Raw genomic sequence first — 23,882 nt, forward strand, 5'->3', positions numbered from 1 at the left:
AAACGAGGGAGATGCAGAATATGTTGTGCCGTTACACACTCTTGACGCTGCACACGTGGTCAAGGTTGAGGATGTGGCAATGGGCAGTTTTGTAAATGACGGATGGTGATCTCGCAAGGCAGTTTTCTAAAAAAAATTAGGTCAGAAGGTGAGCACGAGGTTTCTTTGGAGATTTGTTGAGATAGGGAGCGACTAGGGTTTCAGAGTTCTTCGTTACTCAAGGGTAAGCGGCGTTTGTTGGAGAAAAGAGGAAGCGTCGACGACGAAGGAGCAGACAACCTCGGGTTCTAGGTTTATTTTCTGTATTTAGATTGTCCATGTCTCTTTTACATATCTATGTTGAAATATATCTAACTTTAATTTCTCATAGATATAATTTTTTTCGGAATTTTGCATTAGCTTGTATTAATCTATATATAGAGTTTATTTCTATTCCTTTTTCCATTGGACTTTCATATGATATGATGGAAAACCATTGGACTCTTCCCAAGAGGCCAACCCATTCCAAGTATTAAATTTCTCACATTTCAGTACAATGATTTGCTCCGTTTGGAAGCATTCTATGCCAATCCAGAAGAATTACCACCCGGGACATCTCCTAAAATTTGTTGTTTCATAGTATACCTGCTTTTACTATGTTCGGAAGGAGTTTTAGATCATCTTGTCCATGATTCCATGTTATTGAGAAAAAACTCAATATTACCAAGTTATTGAGAAAGATTTAGACTTCAATGGTTTTTTGTTGCTGAATCTTGAGACAATCAATAGCACCTCCCCCTTTCTTGAAGGAGAGAAAGGGTTCATTAGTAAATAGCATAGCAACCCTCATTTGTTCTTTTCTCAAAGAAAGTCATTGCTGTAAAAATATTAGTAGTTATAACAATGAGAAATCTGTAGATGTGCACATGCTTGAACAAATCATCATGTTCGTAGGAGAAGGGAAGCATATATGGTGGATTTAAAACCATCCATATATCTATTTTCCAAGTTGCTCAAATGGATAGAAATTACAATATTTACTTTTTCAGTATTTACCATGACAATTGGTTAACATTTGCTTACGTATATTATATAATTAAAAACATATAAGAAAGAATAACAGCAGAAGTACATTACATAATGATGGAGGAGGGCCAAGCTCACCACCCCATGACGAACAAAAGCCAAGTCTAGAACGTCTAGAGCCAAGTCTAGATCGTCTAGAGCCAAGTGGGGAGCGTCTACCTCAAGATGAAGGGCGTCTAGAAAGGGAGCGTCTAGGAGGAAGACTAGAGCGTCTAGGACCTATCACTAGGTCCATGGCCAAGCATCTCCACGCACATTTGGGTCAATCTACGGATGGTAGAGAAAGGAACTTGTACATGCTACATGAAGGCCCATTAGGGGTAGCTTAGTATTTGGTGTAGTGTTGAAAAGCATAAACTTGTCTCCTTATTGATTTACCCTAGATTGCTCACGGTTTCTAGAAGATTTCTCCCACTAGGACCGGCCATGTGCTCCATGTGCCCATGTGATGTAATTTGCATTTCATTTTGATTAGCATTAGGGTTTCATGATGGTCCTCTTTAGCCTATAAAAAGAGGAGCCTACACCTTGTATTTTCAAGATTAAATTGAGTAATGTTATGTTGCCCATTTAGTGCCATACTTTGCTCCTTGCCTAGCTTCTAGGTTTTAATCTTCCTTTCACCACCTACAAAGGGGCTAGCCGAACCTCCCCATGTCCATACTCTTCATGCACCTTCAAGGTCATCACACCTCCTAGGAGGACCTTGTCCATCTCATCCATAAGCTTCCGCACCATCTTTCACCATTCATCCAAGAAGAGCTCATAGGAAATCCATTACATAATAAAAATCCTGATAAATTGTTGGTAAGTTAGAGGACATTCGGTCGATTTAACTCTTGAATTTACATGTATTGGATAATTTACATTTTTCAAATGATTTATTGATGTTTGACCTTTTTGTCACTTGTATTACTATAATAATTGCTCTAGTAATTTGGTTGAGCAAAATGATGCATCTCAAGAATCACGATTCTGATTGTTGCCTGCATGAGAGTAGTGGATGCCTCAGTTAGCTTTTATTTACTGTTTTGAAATGGCTAGGTACGATCCAGAGTTGTAGCTTTATGCATATCCTAAATTCTTTTGTTACAAGATTTTAGCTTTATGCATATCCTAAATTCTTTTGTTACAAGTTTTTAGCTTTATACCACACATTTGGGTCTGGTACATTTAGCTTCCTTCTATCTAACGTTTATAGAAAGATATCAATTAATTTTGTGTTATAGGCAAATTAATCTATAATTTATCCAAAACTTACAATTATTTCCCAGAATTCTGTTGATTATGCTGTTGTTGGAGCAATATCAAAACTAGTTGCAATACTGCTAACCTATCCATTTCAGTTACAAATGTTTGACCCATCTCTTATGAATGAGAATTCTAGCTTCATTCCTTAATATGAGTAATTGAAGAATTTTCTTTCTTCTAAGTCATGCTCCCTCCCTCCCTTTATTTCAGGTTATGCGGTCTTGCTTGCAGGTACAAGAATGTCATTACAAGATATAAATATTACATATTCATTCTCATTTAACTTGGCATCTCTACATCTTTATCTGATATGGACTGAAATTTCTATCTCTACAGCAATGACCTAGTGGTGCTGGGATTCTTTAAGATATATGGATACTTGGCATGTTGTGAAAGAAACTGCACGGTAACTACATATTAAAAACACATATGCTTACATTAATTAGAAATTACTACTCATTGGGTCGAAATGGGATTCCACTCATTAGTTTGGTTACATTTATATATGTTTCTATTTGTGTTTTAAGGCACATGTCTATATATTAATGGGTGATGCTGTCTGCTTAGGTTCAAATTAAAAGTTTGCGGCAAGATTTGGTTTGCAAATTGGTGTTTCACGAAGACAACATCCATCGTGAACATTTGCTGTCAGATTTGGACTTGAGGGCAGAAAAATGTGACGTCTTGCAATGCTGAGTTATTATGATAGGATACAGGGTTGAACCTGTAAATCACATTTTGACCTTATAATTGTTAAATGTTTTTAGACATTGGTTGGCATTGTATTGGCAGAATTATAGATATTTAAGACATACAATAACTATTTTATGTAATGTTATATTTGTATAAATGTAAATTGATTCGAAATGTCAGTTTTAATTTAATGTTTGAGTACATGGACTATAAAATGGAATGAGGCCAATAGTTCAATAATTCAATGACATATGATGAAAATAACATATATGGTAATCGTAATCTAAATCACAGGTCATGAAAAAATGAACAGTTTTGGCTCATCTAAATCACTAATTTTTGGCTCATTTAAGAAAGTTATCCTGTCAACAGTTGGTGGCCATAAATATAACACAGGTGACCAGTTACAAACACATAGGTAACCACTTTTGTTGTGACAGTAGATGTGCATGAACCTGTGTTTGGGTAACACTGTGGTTAGCCCAAAGGGTTGTAATGACGAAATTGGAAGTGATTGAGGAGTAAGGATCAAATTTTAATGTTTTGGGGGTCATGCAAACTCACGTTTTATTCATTTGAGATAATTCATCCTGTGAACCGTTGGTGCCCATAAACATAACATAGGTGACTAGTTACACACACACGGGTAACCAGTTTGGCTGTGATAGTAGGTGTGTAGGAACCTCTGTTTGGATAACACGTTGGTTAGCCCAAAGGGCTGTAATGAAAAAATTAGAGGTGATTGAGGGGTAAGGGTCAGTTTTTGATGTTGTGGCGGTGATGCAAAATTAATTCTTGGCTCATATAAGACAGTTCGTCATGTGAACAGTTGGTGGCCATAAACATAACATAGGTGACCAGTTACACATACACAGGTAACCAGTTTGGCTGTGATAGTAGGCGTGCAAGAACCTGTGCCTAAGTAACACATTGGTTAGCCCAAAGGGTAGTATTGACGAAATTGGAAATGATTGAGGAGTAAGTGTCGATTTTTAATGTTGTGGGGGTGATGCATAACTAATTCCTGACTCATTTGAGACAATTCATCCTATGAACAGTTGATGGTCATAAACATAACACACACGGGTAACCACTTTGGCTGTGATAGTAGGTGTGAAGGAACTTGTGCCTGGGGAACACCGTGGTTAGCCCAAAGTGTAACATCCTTAATTTTACCCATATATAATGTAATAAAAGTAAAACAAGCAATATCTAATTACAAATAACATATAGTACTTTCTCATATGTGTATCTCAAAAGAAATATCCCTCTTCATAGGGATTTAATATATATACATCAAAAGTTTTAACAACAAAACAAAACATTCAAATAAAACTATCTCATTCTCCAGCTGTTCACTAAGGAGCTCTATCACCTGAAATCTCATCTGCTCCCAAGTAAAACACGATCGTCACAGATAAAGAAACAAACACAAACAAATAACAGGGTAAGCTATCTATATAAAAAGTTTTGATATAATTTAAATTTCAAATTAATAAGCATAATTCATCAATTCTCATATGATTTCTCAAACCATCAAGTGTCTATTACATTCATAAAATTTATCTTTCATATGTCAGACTTTTACTGACTCACAACACATAGACACTTGACTCTACTTCCGGAAGACTCGTGTATTGAAATTAGCATCCAGAGACCTGCACCTGTCATACTACTGCTGTGAAACCCACACAGCCATGCACATAATTATCTCAATATCTCATCATCTCATCATCTTCATATGACAGGGTAAATCCATTTGATATGCTCTGATCAGTTCTTTCAAACCTCAGAATCAGCCAAATGGACCTCCTTCGACTCTCACCAACTGAATAACTTCATCTATTTGATTCCATTATATCAGTAGAGTCAGGATCGTCTCATTCACAGGACACTCACAAATCAATACACCCTAATAACAATCTCAACATGGTATTTCCTTTCCTAAAAATACTACGTCTTGATCACACTTTAACCTCATTACATACATCATTTAACATATCAATGCACCACTCAATCACTTCATATATATAAACTTTCTAAACAATCCAAATATATCTCAAACTTTACTTAAAACACATAATTAATTCCAAATATATGCTCTTTAAATCAATCATCATCTGAAATCACACAACCACTTCTCATCAAACATCTCACTTAAGTAATTCAACCAAAATATTCAAAAAGAATAGTTCAACTCATTTATATTATCATTCAAACACTTTCAATTCTCAATCACAAACAGTTTCAACAAATTATTCCCATAACAGATTCAAAATCAACCATTCCAGTCAATATATTACTTTACTCTTCAAGAGAGACAATCCTGCAAGCAAAAACAATTGGAATTGGTGACCACGTCACCTCCACATCCAGAATCTTCTAACCTAGGGTTTTATTGAAAATAATAAGACTAGCTTCCCTCCTTACCTGAACTTTAGTTGATACTCACTAAGAGCTCCAAATCTACCCAAAAACTTAAAGGTAATTAACCTGCACCACAGAGTCCTAATCAAAATCTAACTATATAACTAGGACCTTGAGTTAATTAACCCTAAAGCTAAAAGAGTAAGCCAAAAATGAACTTACTCTATTTAGGATTTTGATCGGGCAGTCTTGTAGTCTTTGCTGCCAGGAGTCTAATGGCGTACTCTGATCGTCAAACAGATGAACGAGAAGGTCAGAATCTTAGAGAGAAGGGAGAGAAAGGAAAAGGGAAACTTTTAGAGAGATGGTGGTTATTTTAAAATGAAACCTGGATAACTGAATTTTCTATTTATATGTCATTTTCATTTTAATAATAAAATATTCAGGTATCTTTTAAAATATATCACTTCTACTCCAAGGTTATTTTCTAGATCCTTACACAAAGCGTTGAAATGACAAACTTGAAATTGATTAAGGAGTAAGGGTCAATTTTTAATGTTTTAAGGGTGATGCAAAACTAATTTTTGGCTTATTTGAGACATTTTATCCTGTCAAGAGTTGGTGACCATAAACATAACACAGGTGACCACTTACACACACATGGGTAACCACTTTGGCTGTGAAAGTAGGTTTCTAGGAAGCTTTGCCTAGGTAACACCTTGGTTAGCCCAAGGGGTTGAAATGACGAAGTTGGAAGTGATTGAGGAGTAAGGGTGAGTTTTTAATGTTTTGGAGGAGATGTAGAACTAATTTCTCGCTCATTTGAGAGAGTTGATCCTGTCAAGACTTGGTGGCCATAAACATAACACAGGTAACCACTTACACACACACGGGGTAACCACTTTGGTTGTGACAGTAGGTCTGTCGGAACCTGTGCATGGGTAACCACGTGGTTAGCCCAAAGGGTTGTAATGACAAAATTCAAAGCGATTGATGAGTAAGAGTGATTTTTTGATGTTTTGGGGATGATGTAGAACTAATTTCTCGCTCATTTGAGGCAGTTTATCCTTTCGAAAGTTGATGGCCATAAACATAATATAGGTGACCAGTTACATACACACGGGTAACCACTTTGACTGTGACAGTAGGTATGCAAGAACCTGTGCCTGGGTAACACCGTTGTATAAACAAACCAAATGTATTAACGTAGTCAAGTACGACATCAAAAATGGTGTTACCGAGGCACAGGTTCCTGCACTCTTACTGTCAAAGCTAAATTGGTTACATGTGTGTGTGTAACTGGTCACCTATGTTATGTTTATGGCCACCAACTGCTCACAGGATCAACTGTCTCAAATGAGCCAAAAATTAGTTTTGCATCACTCTCAAAACATTAAAACCTGACCCTTACTCCTCAATCACTTCCAATTTCGTTATTACAACCCTTTGAGCTAACCACACTGTTACCCAGGCACACGTTCCTGCACACCTACTGTCAAAACCAAAGTGGTTACCCGTGTGTGTGTAAAGTGGTCACCTATATTATGTTTATGGCCACCAACTCTTGACAGGATGAACTATTTTCAATGAGCTAGGAATTAGTTTCGCATCACCCCCCACAACATTAAATACTCACCCTTACTCCTTAATGACTTCCAATTTCGTGATTACAACATTTTGGGCTAACCAAGGTGTTACCTAGGCAAAGCTTCATGCAAACCTATTTTCACAGTCAAAATGGTTACCTGTGTGTGTGTAAGTGGTCACCTGTGTTACGTTTATGGCCACCAACTCTTGACAGGAGCAACTATGTCAAGTGTCCACTTAATAGAACACATGTACCACTTATTTCATAACTTAAGTTTAGAACATTGTTAAGTTGGTGGTTTTGGCTTTTATTAACACCTTAGTAAATAACCAAATCAAATACAAATGTATTGAGTGAAGATAATAAACAAAATTTGTGCAGTTGTTGGTGATTGTGCACACAAGTCAAGATTGTTAAAAAAATTATATGTAGATGTCCACATAATTGAACAAAGGTAACCACTTATTTTTTTACAGAATAAGTCAAGTTTTAAAAATTCCTTAGTTGGTAGTTTTAGCTTTCATTAACACCTTAGTACAACACCTAATAAAATTCAAATGTATTGAGTGAAGATAACAAACAAAATAGGTGGAGTTAGTAGTAATTTTGCGCATGAGTCCAAATTGTTCTAAAACCCATACATAGGTGTCCAATTAATAGAACCAAGGTAACCACTTTTTTCTTACTACATAACTTAAGTTTTAAACATTCCTTAGTTGGTGGTTTTGGCTTCCATTAACACCTTAGTGCATAATCAAATCAAATGCAAATGTATTGAGCAAAGATAATAAACAAAATTTGTGAAGTTGTTGATGATTGTACACACAACTCAAGATTGTTGAAAAGCATATATCTCTTATGTTATCTTGTTTTTATTTGTTTTTATTTTATTTTTATATTTTATCTTTATCTTATTTTATTTTGTATTTTTTTATATCTTTTATGTTTTTATTTATTATTTTTTTTCTGCCATTCTTTATTTATTAATGTTTTTTGTTTTTATTTTCTATATTTATTTATTTTTGAATTTTTTTTCTTCTCATTTTTAAGCACTAAGTGTAACATTTGTATTAGTTTTTTTTTAGGATTTTGCATTTAGGGTAGACACTTCAATATTATTTGTGTCCATTATTAATTAATACTAATTAACTTCTTTTTTTTATAATTATTAGGGGTGGCAAAGCGGGTCGGTCTGCCCCGCATAAGCCCGCAAAATGCGGGCCGCGTTGGCCCGCCCCGCATACAAAATGCGGGCCGATTTTCATGACCCGCCTCGCATGCGGATTGGCCCGCGGGCCGACCCATTTTTTTTTTAGAACATAGAGAAGGAGTGGAGGCAATAGCAGTGTGGAGCAGCGGAGCGCACAACAGTTGAAGGCGAAGCCACGCGAAGTCGTAAGCGGAGCGAGCGCAGCGCTGCAAAGGAGAGTGTGTCGTGTGTTGTGTGTGTTTTTTGAAATAGCGTAATTGCGTTGTGTTTTGAGTGAAAACCTAATTTTTTTCCCTCAAAGTTGTCACTCCTCCATTGGACCATTATTGTCAAGTCAATTAATTTTTTTATATTTTATTTTTATTTTGCAGGTTAGCTGGCCAGTCCGCCCCGCCCCGCCCCGCCCCGCTGTTGGCCCGCGCGGGCCGTGGGTTATGCGGGTTGAAAACGTTAGCCTGCCCCGCGTTTTTTACCGCAATCCGCCCCACTTTGCCACCCTTAATAATTATGTCCTGTATTTTTTACTTGAACTTGAAATTAACATGATTACATCATTAATAATAATAAAAATAAATATTAATTTTTGTTTATAGATTCAACTTTTATGTTATTGTAGGGTTGAATTTTTTATTTTCTTCATTCTTAAAAAAAAGTAAACTAAATATTTTTAATTTATTACTTTTTTTATTTATTTTGTAAAAACTTATTTATTTATTCATTAATTATATTTTTAACTATTTTAAACATTAAAAATATTTATTTTATTAATGCATTCAAAATTAAAATTATCAATTTTTTTTAATTTATTAATTTTTTTTATATTTGAAATTCTGTTAGATAGAAAAATAAAAACAAAAAGGTGTTAGATAGGAAAATAAAAACAAAACAGTGTTAGATGGAAAAATAAAAATGTAAATAGTGTTATATGAGTAATTGAGTATATAATTGTGTTTTATTTTAACAAATGAGACAAAATTTAGAAATTACTGGTATAGAATCTTAAGATTCTCATATCAGGTCAACTTTATTTTTTGATTAAAAGTTCTAATTTTTTAATTTTTAATTTTTTTTAAATGGATTGATTTAATGCAAAATTAAAAAAAAAATATTATGCTTTTTATATTGTGTATTAAATATTTAATTAAGTTAAATTCAAGAATGTGTTTAAATATTTTAATTAAGTTAAATTCAATAAAAATATACTGTAAATGTATAAAAGATGTACAAAAGAGAACTTTTAGATTTAAATATTGTATTGTGAATATATAATTGTGCCGTTTGAAATTATTAATACATTGATTATATTCATAGGTTATAGAGTTACAGTGGGATGCGAAGCGAAGATTCCTATATGAAAATCAACGAAGTGTTGTATCAGGTTTCAGTGGAGGAAGAATGCACAATTCCAGATTATAAACTTTGTCAATGTTATTGGAACGAAGACTCTAAAGGTTTCGAAACAGAGGCTGACTCAATAGCATCTAATGCATCAGTGCGATCGGGCAGTAGGGATTTTGAAGAAGCAAGTAAGGTTGTCGAGGAGAAATCGACGGCAGAAGTGAGTATGGCACCGCCACTAGCGGTACAAGGCTGTCGGAAATCGGAACCTGCTGCACCGTTAAGCTGCTGTAAATCTCTCATGGCTAGAACCATAGGTCTTATCTCTGCACCTATTCTCAAATCAGTCATAGGAAAGGAAAACCTAGGGTCTGATACACCAACGGCTCTAAGTAGGGTAGACGTGGAAAAAAGGTGTGGGCTTTCAGATATGGACCAATGTGTGGAGAACAAAGTAACATATGCAACGGAAGAAGGGAGGTGCAGAAGTAAAAATTTAAAGCAGGCTTTTTCAAAACTTGGCCCAGTTGGGTGTAAGAAGGAGTTGCTGTGGAATGGGTTGTCTAGAAGCCCGGTTAACTCAGATTTTTTTTACGAACTTCACAAAACAGACCAGGGTGGACAACAAGGGAGTGATAGTGGCACCACACGTCATATGAATATCGGTAACGGTGCGGCCACCGCGATAACCATTAACCCGTTCGAGGTTACGGGGGAGAAAAGGGGGAAACACCCATGTAAGTTGAAGATGATAGTGCAAGGGGCAGCAGTTCCTATCTATGAAGAATCGACGTCGGCGAAAATGGAGAACGTGGGGGAAAACGCATCGACGTTAGCGAAAGCGAAAGTGATGAAGGAGGGGGAACACACACAGACGTCGGCAAAAGTGGTGAAGGAAGGGGAGCATGATCCAACGATTTCAATTTCGAGGGTGGAAGATTCTTTATGCGTAACACAAATAGGGGAGGCCTACCAATCACCTTCTCAACATGATTCAGTTGAAACGAAGAACAAACATACGCACATCCAATTTCAATCTAGTTCGAGTTTAAGCATAATAAGTGACACATATGTACCGTTTGAAAAACCAGCAAATAAGGGGTATCAATTGTTCGCGAATGATATGGACAACCAAAAAATTCAAGGCAATGAACCGTTTACAATAAATTCATCTGCTACAATGGAAAGAAGAGTCTTTTGGGTGGGCGAATCAAGCAAAAACAGCAAGCGGGAAGAACGCAAGAATTTAAGATCAGTTCTATCCCAAATTAGTAATTCTGTTTCTGATATGGGAATAAATAACTGTTCTGGTTAAAACATGGAAGTCTAGAAACGATTAGAGTATGGGAATTGGGTAAACAGCTAGGGGTTATATGCGGGGTTGAGAGTAATGTGATGGTATGCCTAGAAGAATTAGAAAAAAGGGATAGGATTCTGAAAATCCAAAGGGAAGCGGGGGAGAATATGAGTCATCAATGAGAATTCTTACGTTAAATGTGAGAGGGTTTGGGAATCCAGTAAAGTGGAGGTATATTAAGGAATTGATTAGAAAGGAAGATGTTAGAATGTTGTGTTTGCAAGAAGTAAGAATGACAAATTTTAGTTTAAATAATTGTTGTCAGTTATGGGGAGATAATGACATTGATTATTGTTATAGTGAACCAACTAATGGGTCAGGGAGTATTCTTACTATTTGGCATAAAAAGTTTTTCCAGTGTTCTAATTACCTCATCAATAGATGGTTTATTTTGTTCTCGGGGTTTTTTAAGGAGAAAAACATTCTTGTTGTCATTGTAAATGTGTATTCTTCTTGTAATCTGCAAGTGAAAAGGCAAATGTGGGCAGATTTATTAGAGATTAGGCAAAAGGGAACCTTGTAACTCTTGGTGCATTTTGGGAGATTTCAACTCCATAAGACACGAAAGGGAACGTAGGGGGATAAATAGTTCCAATGGTAACAAGAGAGAATTGCAAGGTTTTAATAATTTCATTGATAATATGGAATTGGTGGATATACCCTGTATTGGTAGAAAATATACTTGGTACAGACCTAATGGTAAAGCAAAAAGCAGGCTCGACAGATTCTTAATTACTTTTGAATGGTTACAACAATGGCCAGGATGTAAGCAATATGTCATAGATAGACAAATATTTGACCACTGTGCATTGGTGCTAAAATCAAATGTGGTTGATTGGGGCCCAAAACCCTTTAGGTTTCTTGACATATGGCAAGAAAATAAGGAGTTTGAAAGTTTCACTAAAAGCAAGTGGGAAAGTTACTTGGTTCAGGGTAACGAAATCTCTGTGTTAAAAGAGAAATTGAATATGTTAAAAAGTGATCTGAAGGGATGGAATAAAGAGATATTTGGTCATATTGATAAGATTAACTTGACATCTTGAGGAATATAAGAGAGTTGGATATGAGAGATGATACAGATGGTTTGGATGAAAATAAAATCAGGGAGAGAAGAGAACTTTTGAGTCAGTTACAGGAAATAAATGAGAGAAACAAATCTTTACTACAACAAAAGTCAAGAGCACTATGGATTAAATAGGGGGATTCCAACTCAAAATTCTTTCATGCTTCTATCAAATGGAAGAGGGTGAGAAATGAGATAAAAGGAGCACATTGTAATCTCTCTGGTAACTGGGTGGAAGAACCAAATAAGGTAAAGGAGATGGTTAAAGAGTTTTACAAAAACAAGATGTCGGCCATCGAAGATATTGGGGTTAGACTGGATAATGTGGAATTCAAGGAGATATCTGAATCTGATAATAGACTCTTGATTAATCCGTTTGATGAAAAATAAATAAATGACGCCATTTGGAATTGTGATGGTCATAAAAGTCCTAGCCCTGATGGAGTAACTTTCAATTTCATTAAAAACAACTGGAGTGTTTTAGAAAAGGACGTGTTGGGAGCTGTAAAATTCTTTCATAGAGAGGGGAAGATTCCGGAGGGATGTAATGCTTCATTCTTAACGTTGATCCCAAAGTCTGAGAACCCTCAATCCTTTGAAGAGTACAAACCTATATCACTCGTTGGTTGCTTTTACAAGATTCTGACAAAAGTGCTTTCTAACAGGATTAAAAAAGTAATTGAGAAAGTGATAGATGGATCACAATCAACATTTTTGTCCAATAGAGGCTTGTTAGATAGTGCCCTTATTGTGAATGAGGTAGTGGACGATCTGAAAAGAAGGAAGAAAAGGGGGCTGATTGTGAAACTTGATTTCGAGAAGGCATACGATTCGGTGAGTTGGGAGTTCTTATATTACATGTTGGGAAGACTAGGGTTTTACGGTAAATGGGTTCTGTACCGACCAAGTCATTGGGTGTGATGACGTGTCTGGCACGTGACTATGTGGGGCGGGCTCAGCAGAACACGTGGACAAGAGAAAGGTGAATGGTTCAGAAGCGAGCATAGTCGGTTGTCGCCGGGTTTGTTTGTCATCGACGTATTAGATAATGGAAGATCGGGTGGTCTGATATCGCCACAAGGAGCACATCGCCGGATCTCCCAGTAGACTTAGTTAAAGCTGTTGGAGGCTCAGAAGAGTAAGTTCAAGCGTATAAGCTCGGTAAGATGATTGTTGCACCAGCATGGGGCGTGAAGGTCGAGTGGGTTGAAGGGAACAACATGCTCATCAGCAACAGGATTCCCAGAGTGGACATTCGTTGGTGGCAAGGTTTCCTCAGCTAGAACATGCATGGTGTAGCGATAAGGAAGGTGGCACTTGCGACAAGCGATATCACAGAGATGATGCACTTTGTTGCATCCGATACTCGCCTTGTCAGGTGGTGTTCCAGAACGTATTACGTGCTAGATTACTCCTTGAATAGGAGACTTAGCCGCGCGACTGGTTACTACACAGAAAAGACGCTCAAGTTACCCCAACCCAGATGACGACGCGTGTAGGGTTGGATGCTACCTGTTGCTCCAGCCCAGATGACGACACGCGTAGGGTTGGATGCCACACAGAAGTGACGCTCGAGTTATCCCCGCCCAGATGATGACACGTGTAGGGCTGGGTACTACCTGCTACCCCAGCCCAGATGATGACACGTGCAGGGTTGGATGCGAGCCACGCGTCCAAAGCGTAACTGCCTGGAGAGAGAAAAAACCTAGGTATAAAGGTAAGCGTAACAAAATTTGCAGAGGGACGTTTTTCATTACGGCTCATTGCTTTGGGTTGAGGGCACTTTAGTACGATTCTGCAGAGTATATTTTTCTCTCAGTTTTTGGGTGTTCTTGTCACTGACTTGAGCGTCGAAGCGCCACCGGCCGCAGAGGCGCCACCTTGTGTTTTTCAGGTTCTCAAAGAGGCTATCTGTGGTGTGGACTTGAAGGGCATGTGGTGTCAAGCTGGTGAGGGAGAACGTGACGAGGCAACGCTCTTGCGCTAGGTCAACCGGCAGGAACATCTGGCGCCCACCGTGGGGCCGTATAAAAGGTGATTCCCAACCACAGTTCGAGTTTGTTGAAGTTTTGGTGTTTTCTGTTCGACTGCTTGTTATCGCAGTCGGTTTTCGAAGTTTTACTGTTCGTTCGGAGTTTCTTTGAGTTGCTGAGCTTGCTGAGAAAGGATGAGGACAACGCGGTCCAGTTCAGTCGCGCCGTCAACAGATGAGGATGTTGTGTCTATGACACAGGTGATGGATATGATGAGGACGCTGCAGGAGAACGTAGCTGCTTCACGCTCTGAGCAAGAAAGAATGCACGAGGCACTGGTGGCTTCACAAGCTAGGAATGAAGAGCTCAACAGGATCAATGAAGAGCTGTGTAAAGCTCTTCAAGAACGGGAGGAGCGCGCGGTTGGGGACAGATCTGCTACCCCGTCCCCACCGCGTAACTTTCCCATGCCATTTTCTCAGGAGATCATGGACTCGGTGGTCCCTGCAAATACGATGGCGGTGAAGGCGTCTTTCACCGGAGTGGAGGACCCTGAGGCTCATCTCACGGCGTTTCACACTCAGATGATGCTCTCGGGGGGGTCGGACGCAGTCTACTGTAAGGTGTTCATGAGCACACTCAGTGGAACAGCGCTGGACTGGTTCGTCAATTTGCCTACTGGCCACATTACCACGTTTCAGCAGTTTTCTAAGATGTTCGTTGAGCATTACATAGTGAAAAAGGCACCGCCGTTGGTGTCTTATGATTTGTTCGACGTGAGGCAGTACCAGGGGGAGTCCCTGAAGGATTTCTTGAACAGGATCGGAGTGCAAATAGTCCACTTGCCAGGCAGAGATGAAGAGATGTTTGTACATGCCTTCAAAAAGGGCGTTTTGCCTGGGCCCTTTAGTGAGTCGCTTATCAGGTGTCACCCCGCCACGTTCGCTGAAATCCGGCGACGTTTCGTGGCTCACATCGCCGCTGAGAGCGAAGTCTCCGAGAAGAGGGGAAATGTGGCCCCAGTTAAGCCCCGCACTTAGACAAGGATCCAGCCGCAGAGGGTGATGGAGGCGGCGGCGGGGAAGAGGGATCAGAGGATGCGCCATCCTTATGACCCAAAGAAAGGTAAGGGGAAGGGGCCGGGGAAGCCCAAAGAGGCTAATCGCCCGCCAAGGTATGAATTCGTGATGGGGTTGGCGGACCTGATCGCCATCCCAAATATCGCTGCCAGGCTCAAAGTGCCTGAGAAAACAACAGACAAGGTGTTGGGACCGAAGCCAGACGCATGGTGTGAGTTCCACAAGATCTTTGGCCACTCTCTCAACTCGTGTTTGGCTTTGGGGTACCAACTCGCCGAGTTGGTCAAATGTGGGTTCTTGAAGGATTACTTGCTGGAGAAGCAAGCGGGCCAGTCATTGAGCTCCCAACCGGAGGGTGGCGAGGGACAGCAACACGAGGTACCCATCCACGGCGAGATCCACACCATTGCTGGTGGGTTCTCGGGTGGCGGGTGCACCGCATCACAGCGAAAGAAGTACGCAAGGTCTATGATGTCAGTGGAGGTTTTTGAAGACCACTCACCCGACGTGGACATCACGTTCACCAAGGACGACCTTAGGGATGTCGTGCCCCACGACAATGACCCTATCGTAATCTCGCTCATCACGGCAGGAAGGACTGTTCATCGAGTGTTGGTCGATCAAGGAAGTTCGGCAGATGTGATGTTTTGGCCGACTTTTGAGAAGTTACAATTATCCCCCGACCAGCTAAGGCCATACGGGGGCTGCCTGTACGGTTTCGTCGGGGACCAGGTGGAGGTTAGGGGGTATATTGAGTTAAGAACGACGTTCACAGACGGTCTGGTCTCGCGCACAGAGAAGATAAGGTATCTCGTCGTAAACGCTCTGTCGGCATACAACATCCTGTTGGGTAGGCCAACACTCAATAGGACAGGAGCTGTGCCTTCAACAAGGCACATGAAGGTCAAGCTACCATCAATGGAAGGGATGATCATCACCATCCGTTCTGACCAAAAGGAGGTGAAGAAGTGCTATGAAAATAGCCTCAAGAACAAGAGATATGTATGCCACGTATCCACAACGCCGCCCCCTGGTGTGGAACTTGAGCGAGAAAGCCGGCGAGATATGGCTATGGCGTTGGAGGTGGTCGTCGAGGGCGATGTGCCCGATGTGCCAATGGAGGATATTGAGGCGAGGTCCGAAAGCGCTGCTCGGGTGGAGGAAGAGAGAAGCTGCTCGGAGACCGCCAGGGAGTCAGGTATCGCGAGGGCGTTGATCGCCAGCGAGAAGTGGCCTCAGCCGGTGGAGAAATGGCTTGAGAAGAAGATCAGCGGCAAGACGTTTAAACTGGGGAAAACCTTAGACAGCGAGACACAAGACCAAATCGCCCGGGTTATAAGTAGACATCTGGATGCATTTGCTTGGTCTGCTTCTGACATGCCGGGAATTGACCCCGATTTCTTGTGCCATCGTTTAGCTATGGATCCCCAAGTCAGGCCAATTCGCCAAAGAAGGAGAAAGTTCAATGAAGAGAAGAGGCAGGCGATCAAGGACGAGACGCAGAAACTCCTGGCAGCAGGCCATATCAGGGAGATCCAATATCCAGAATGGCTCGCTAACGTCGTTCTGGTCAAGAAGAGCAGTGGGAAATGGCGGATGTGTGTTGACTTCACGGATTTGAATAAAGCCTGCCCAAAGGATTCTTATCCTTTGCCAAGTATAGATGCCATTGTAGACAGTGCGTCAGGGTGTAAGTTGCTCAGCTTCTTGGATGCCTTCTCAGGATACAACCAGATTAAGATGCATCCCATGGACGAGGAAAAGACGGCTTTCATGACAGAAAGGTCGTGCTACTGCTACAAAGTGATGCCCTTCGGGCTGAAGAATGCGGGGGCCACGTACCAGAGGCTAATGGACAAGGTACTCGCCCCTATGCTCGGAAGGAATGTGCAAGCGTACGTTGACGACATGGTCGTAACATCCCTAGAAAAGAGCAGGCACGTCACTGGCCTAGAAGAGTTGTTCACCACAATAGCCAGGTACAAGCTGAAACTAAATCCTGATAAGTGTATTTTTGGCGTGGAGGCAGGAAAATTTATGGGTTTCCTCTTGTCGGAGAGGGGAATCGAGGCAAACCCCGACAAATGTGCCGCCATTCTAGCGATGAGGAGTCCTACCACTGTAAAGGAGGTGCAGCAGCTCACGGGTCGGATGGTCGCCCTGTCTCGATTCGTGTCCACCAGTGGAGAGAAGGGTCACCCGTACTTCCAATGCTTGAAGCGGAATAACAGGTTCGTCTGGACGAAGGAGTGCGAAGAAGCTTTTGTCAAGCTTAAAGAGTACTTGGCGAGCCCGCCGGTTCTGTGTAAACCTCAAGTGGCAACGCCCCTCAGGTTATCTTTTGCCATAACTGAGAAGGCGATAAGTGCGGTGCTTATCCAGGATCAAGATCAAGTCCAGAGACCCATCTATTTTGTTAGCAAGGTGTTGCAGGGCCCAGAAGTGAGATACCAGGCTTTAGAGAAAGCAGCGCTGGCGGTTGTGTTCTCAGCGAGGAGGCTGCGCCATTACTTCCAGAGCTTTACAGTGTTGGTGATGACTGACTTACCCATCCAGAAGGTTTTGAAGAAACTGGATGTAGCTGGGAGGATGGTGAAATGGGCGGTGGAATTGTCGGAATTCGATATCAAGTATGAGCCTCGGGGACCGATCAAGGGCCAAGTCTTCGCTGACTTTGTGGTTGAGCTATCCTCCGAAACAGTATAGAACGCCGGGGATGATTTTCGTTGGGTACTCTCGGTGGATGGGTCGTCTAACCAGCTGGGTAGCGGGGCTGGGGTTATTTCGGAGGGACCCAACGGTGTGTTGATAGAGCAATCTTTGAGGTTCGCCTTTAAAGGAAGCAACAATCAAGCGGAGTATGAGGCCCTGATCGCCGGAATTCTTTTAGCAAAGGAGATGGGAGAAAAGGTACTGATGGCCAAGAGTGACTCGTTGTTGGTCACTGGGCAGGTAACCGACGAGTTTCAAGCCAAGGACCCACAGATGGCAGCCTACTTGGAGTACGTGTGAGAGTTAAGGAGGTCCTTTGTTCTGTTTGAAGTGATACACGTTCCGAGAGAGCAGAATGCCCGAGCTGACTTGCTGGCCAAGCTCGCCAGTTCGGGCAAGGGGGGCAGGCAGAGGACCGTCATACAAGAAACTTTGAAGACACCTCGAGCTTTTGTCGCGGATCACCAGGTCCTTCACATTTGCAAGTCGATGGAAAGGACGACGAGGAGCCATAGATCTCTAGCGCAGGAAACTTTGAGGACGCCGAGGGTCAGAGCGTGCCTAGCGGAAGAGGTAAAAACGATGCAAGTTTGCGCTATCCACGAGCCAGATACATGGATAACGCCATACCAGCGCTACATGGCGGATGGCGTGCTCCCAATGAACTCGACGGAGGCCAGAAAGATAAAGAAGAACTCCAGCAAGTTTACCCTCATCGATGGCGAGTTGTACAGGTTCGGGTTTACACACCCTCTTCTTGCATGCGTACACGGAGAGAAGTGCACGAGAATTATGGCAGAGCTCCATGAAGGGATTTGTGGGAGCCACATCAGGGGTCGAGCTCTGGCAACAAGGACTGTCCGTGCAAGTTATTACTGGCCCACAATGAGGGAAGATTGCAAGAGATATGCCCAGCGTTGCAAGCAGTGCCAGCAACACGCCGATTGGCACAAGGAGCCCCCAGAAGAGTTAAAGTCAATCTACAGCCCCTGACCGTTCCACACGTGGGGAATCGATATTCTGGGACCCTTCCCGTTGGCGATCAGGCAAATGAAGTATTTGGTTATGGCGATCGAGTACTTCACGAAGTGGATTGAAGCAGAACCAGTAGCCCAGATCACCATGCACAAAATCCAGAGTTTCGTGTGGAAGAATATTGTGTGTCGTTTTGGTGTGCCCAAGCGTTTGGTATCAGATAATAGGACTCAGTTCGCAAGTCACCTGTTGAAGAAGCTGTGCGAGGACATCGGAACGCAACAGGTGTTTGCTTCTGTGGAGCACCAACAAACGAATGGGCAAGTGGAGTCAGCTAATCGGGTTCTGCTGAGAGGCTTGAAGAGGAGGTTGGAAAAGGCCAAGGGGTCTTGGGCTGAAGAAGTTCCCCGCATAGTGTGGGCATATCACACCACTGAGCAATCGGGAACCAATGAAACCCCGTTTAGCTTAGTGTATGGATGCGATGCGATGATTCCAGTCGAAATCTAGGAAAGCTCGCTGAGATTCCAGAACTTCGTGTAGGAAGACTAGAATGAAGAAAGGAGAATGAACTTGGATTCGCTGGATGAGGTCAGGGAGGAAGCACGGGTGAAGGCTGAAGCAGTAAAGAGAAGAGTTGAACGCAAGTACAACTCTAGAATAAGACCAAGGCAGTTCAGAGATGGCGACCTGGTGATGAGGAAGGCCCACCAGTATGAGATGGAGAACAAATTGTCGCCCAAGTGGACAGGACCGTTCAGAATAACCGAAGCACTCGGGAACGGCGCCTACCGCTTGGAGATGCTGGAAGGAGGGGCGATTCCTCGCACTTGGAACGCCACCCATCTTAAGTTTTATTACAGTTAAAGAATTGTAAGTAGCAATTATCTTGAACAGTTAAGGATGTTTCAGTCTGAACAGTTTTTCAAGGGGGCACTCTTTTTTCCCTAAGGAGGGTTTTTAACGAGGCCACCCAATAAAAAAGGTTTCGAAGTTTATCAAAGTTTCCAAGTTATTAAGTTTGCATGCTTATCGCTTTTTAAGTTTTCGGAAAGAAACTTTTAAGCCTTTGTGTAATTTAAAGCAACGGCGAATTCAGATCGCATGCATTCAGCGCAAAGTTTTAAAGCACATAGTTTTAAAACCCTCATCGCCGGCTGGCGATCGGAGGTATAGGATAAAGTTTTTAAGACCTCCTCGCCTCGAGCGGGTGTAGGCGAGAAGAGATTAAAAAGACCTCCTCGCCTCGAGCGGGTGTAGGCGAGAAAAGATTTAAAGTCCTCCTCGCCCTGAGCGAGCACAGGCAAGAGCAGATTACAAGACCTCTTTGCATAAGCAAATTGAGGCAAGTTGAAAGCCCTCAGTGCATCCGGGGGGGAGGAGATGTAGCCCCTGGGCAAGTTGAGGCACCAGAGAAAGTCCTTCTCACCCTCGAGTGAGTTCAAGCAAGAGGAAACTGAAAAGTCAGGGTTGTTAATGATCTTAAGAATAGGAAAGGAAGGTCGATAGAAGACGCTTTTCCCCTTAAGTGAAACATCAATATTGACCTAGTAAGACCAGTTAAAAATAAGAGGTTAAGGGCGGTTGGGGGAGGTTCGCAAAGGACACCTCACCACCTAAATCATTGTTCTAAAACTTAGGGAGGTAGAGAAGGATCCGAAAGGCGGCTCTACCCCCAGATGAGGGGACAACGATTTAAGCTATCTCAGGTTAAAGACTCAGGAAGGTAGAGGGAGACCCGAAAGGCAGCTCACCTTCCAGATGAGCAAAGATGAAGTCACCGGGTGGCCCCGCAGGGAACGTTTTCAGTTAAAGCAAAACGGCGTCGCAAAAGGCCCACGGCTTCGAGATCGAAATAGAAAAGGGGTCACACGGCGAGAGCCGGATCAGTGAAGTTTTGGGCGATAACGTAAGAGTGCGCTTGTCCTTTGGCAGATCGGGCGAGACAGATTTCGGATGCTAAGATCGACTTACGCCCTACTGCCAAGTAAGTGGTTTCGCGTTAAACGTTATTGTTACAGACTAACCGCTCGTTTAAGTTAAAGTGATCTCCAGAGAATTAAGTACAAATTTGTGCGAAGTGCATTGGGTCGAATAAAAACCAGTCGGTCATACCAAACGATCACACAATAGATAAATTAGAAGACCATATATATATACATATATATGCACATGAATATCAAACAGTTTGAGCAAAATGAAAGTTATTACATACAAGTCAAATTTAAATACGAGAGTTTCAAAGGCGGTAAAGTTGAAGTGGCAGGTGGGAGCAACAGTTAAGTCGAAGGCTTGATCTTGCCATCCACCACTTCGTTGTACACCGAGAACTTGGAGAGGTCAAGGTCGGGATATTTGCAAGCGAACTGCTCCAAAGCCGCTCCGAAGCCGGAGATAAGAACTTGGGCAGCTTCAAGCTGAAGCTCGTCGATTTTCGTCTTGAACCCACTGTTCTCCTCGCGAACTTGGGCGAGCTCGGCAGCAGTTTCACTCAGTTCATTGGTGGCCTTGTCCCGATCTTGTTCAACTTTCCCCAGAAGGGTCTCCCTCTCAGTCGACCTCTTCTCCAGATTGGCCATCTTTTTGGCGTCGGCTTTTAGGGCCTCCTCCAGCGTGGCAATTTTCTCCCTTAGGGGGACGAGCTTGCTCTCCAACTCAACGGCATCCTGAAGCTTATCGTGCAGTTTCCGGCGCAGTTCCTTTTTGTCCTTACGCAAGCTTCGGAGCTCTTTGTTGAGAGCGTTTTCGACCCGCGAGAACTCTAAGCCTTGCATCATCATGTCGCACTTGACTTTTTCAGCTTCGGCTCTCGCGATGCTCGCCACATCCTGATGGACGCGGTTGTCAAGCTCGAATTTGTCCAAGGAGTCTTTTAGCCCTTCACCGACGATTTGGGGAAGGCACCTGTCGACCATGGCGTTCAGACGCACGGTGAAAGACTTCAAGGCCTCTTGGAGAGGAGCGGGAAGGCTTGGGGTCGAGGGAGGAGCTGAGGGTTGGTTCTCACCACCACCCTCGCAAGGTTGGATGGCGAGGGGAGCCTCGAGGCGAGGCGGTGAGGCGGGGTGTTCTGTGGCAGCTTGGGAGGAAGCTTGCGTATCAGCAAGCTGCTCAGGCGCAGTTTCGGCGGCCGAGGCGTTTGAGGCGAGAACGTCCCCAGAGGACTCAAAAGGAGTGGAGGCGCTGGGGGATTCTCGACATAGTTGGGAAGGGCGGCCTCGGCAGTTGGTGGTTCTGTTGTAACTCCCCTTTTTCGTTTGCAGATCAGCCCGTCCTCGGTGCTCTCATCCGCCTCATCGTCCGACACGACTCTGGGGGCTTTCCTCTTAGCCTTTTGGGCAATCTTCTTCCGTTCAGGGGCAGGAAGAGCAGCAGCGTTGGACGGACCAACTGGTGAGGACTGGCCTTAGGCAGCGGCGATCTCTGCGACGGAGTTGGGGACGGTTTGAGAGCCCGCCGCAAGTTTGTGGAGTTTAGCTATGGAGCGCAGCTCAACCATCCTATCTTTCCCCAGCATCATATCTGCATAAAGAGGCCAACAATTACGAACCAATACAGAGATTCAACAATCGGTGAGACATAGGAAAATAAGCAGTGTAAGTCAATGCATGGAATAAGTTAAAACTATGCGTTAACCAGAACAGCGGCACCAAAGTAAAAATAAGGTTAGGCGAATTCGAGCCAGGGATAGGACTTAAAGACAAACCTATGTGGACATCCAGCTGGCCTTCGAAGAACTCGTAGGAGATGATGGAGGAGGTGGGCAAGGTCTCGTTGGAGGAGGCAACTCCTTTCCAGAAGTTGCATAAGTCCCTGTCGAGCTCCCCCATCTTTTCTGGCCCCCTAGCCCTCTTGAAGCTGGACTCTTTCTTTCCCTTGTTCACCTAATACAAGGGAAATCCGTCGAGGAGGGTAGGGTCTCGGTCGTTGCAGCAGACGCGCACGAACTTCCCTTTCCAGTCCTTATAGGATTGCTGGAAGATGGAGAGTATTGACCTCCCAGCGACCCCATTGAGGCTAACCCATAGACGATCGTCCGGGTTCTTGACCTCGAACAGGTAGAGGAACACGTCCATCGAAGCTGGATGTCCCAAGTGCGCACAGATGATCTGGTAAGCTCGGACAAACGCCCAGCCATTGGGATGAAGCTGGGCGGGGGCAATGTCAAGCTCGATTAGGAGCTCCCTCTCGAAGCGGGTGAAAGGGAATCGGAGTTTGACCTTCTTGAACGTCGTGGTGTAAACGAAGCAAAAGGGGACGTCGTCGCTCCCTTGGTTATCGGTGCAAATAGGCTTTCCGGGAGGACAAGGACGCACAGATACCTTCTCATCGTGTTCTTTGCTGAAAGAGAGGTGATCCTGGTCACCTTTCCGGAGGCGGAGGATGTCGCAGTCGGTGTTGATGGAGGAAGTCTCACCCAACAAAGCTGAAGAGGCCCAAGGGTATAGTTGCTTGTAGTCGGGGAGGGACCTCACAACTGTGCTGGTGTGAGGTGGGTTTGGCTGCGATTGGCTGGGTCGAGAAGACGCAGGTCTCACGACCTGGCTCGAAGGGACATTAGGATCCCTTGGGGGGTCGCGGGAGGAGGAAGGGTTGGCCCTACGAGTTTTCGTCGGAGGGTTGCGGGGAGATGGAGGAGGGTTTGGTGTAACTTTGGAGCGAGCCATCAGAAAAGCTGCAAGAAGACGAAAAGGGGAAGAGATGAGAGTTTGTAAATAGAGCGACTCAACAGAAAAGAAGGAGATAGAAGAACAAGGGGGGCTCGCAGAGAGAAGGTTAGAAACCCTAAGCGCAGAAAAAAGCGAAGCAAAGAAAAACATCCCACAACGTATGCTCCAAACAGTTAATGGATGATGCAAACCGATTAAAATGCAATAAATATCAGTGGGAGTGATAAAAAAGTTACCTTTTGATGATCCGAAGAGCGTTCAATAAGATGGTGATTGAAGGAGTCGAAGCGTTCGCTGAAGCGTTTCGGAAGTTTGGAGTGAGGAAGAAGATAATGAAACAGTGAAGTGGCGCGAAATGTTTAAGAGTTTCGAAGAGTTTCGAACGTTGCGAGAAGCGCAAACGGCAATGAATAATGGTCGTTGATGAGTCCACGTGTCGTATGATCAAGGGGGTTGGTGAAGTGTCCAATCAGTGAACAGTATGAGCGCCAACGCGCAAGGCCACGTAGGTCGCCGAAAATTCAACCCTTTAGTCTTTTCG

The 23,882-nt window shown here is 42.9% G+C and overlaps 1 protein-coding gene and 1 long non-coding RNA gene across 2 annotated transcripts; both read left to right on the forward strand.

Moving 5' to 3' along the window:
- Positions 1 to 141: 141 nt before the first annotated feature.
- On the forward strand, positions 142 to 3,207 carry LOC137820357 (uncharacterized). The gene is made up of 4 exons (XR_011082612.1): positions 142 to 291; positions 2,527 to 2,547; positions 2,653 to 2,722; positions 2,884 to 3,207. It is a non-coding gene; the product is annotated as an uncharacterized lncRNA (long non-coding RNA).
- Positions 3,208 to 14,969: 11,762 nt separating this feature from the next.
- Positions 14,970 to 19,228, forward strand: LOC137820608 (uncharacterized). The gene is made up of 5 exons (XM_068624770.1): positions 14,970 to 16,415; positions 16,563 to 17,684; positions 17,745 to 17,936; positions 18,051 to 18,430; positions 19,171 to 19,228. Exons 1-5 carry the CDS (start codon positions 14,970 to 14,972, stop codon positions 19,226 to 19,228), a joined length of 3,198 nt encoding a protein of 1,065 aa, XP_068480871.1.
- Positions 19,229 to 23,882: the final 4,654 nt, after the last annotated feature.

This window comes from Phaseolus vulgaris, chromosome 9, assembly GCF_000499845.2.
Source record: "Phaseolus vulgaris cultivar G19833 chromosome 9, P. vulgaris v2.0, whole genome shotgun sequence".
Taxonomy (NCBI): domain Eukaryota; kingdom Viridiplantae; phylum Streptophyta; class Magnoliopsida; order Fabales; family Fabaceae; genus Phaseolus; species Phaseolus vulgaris.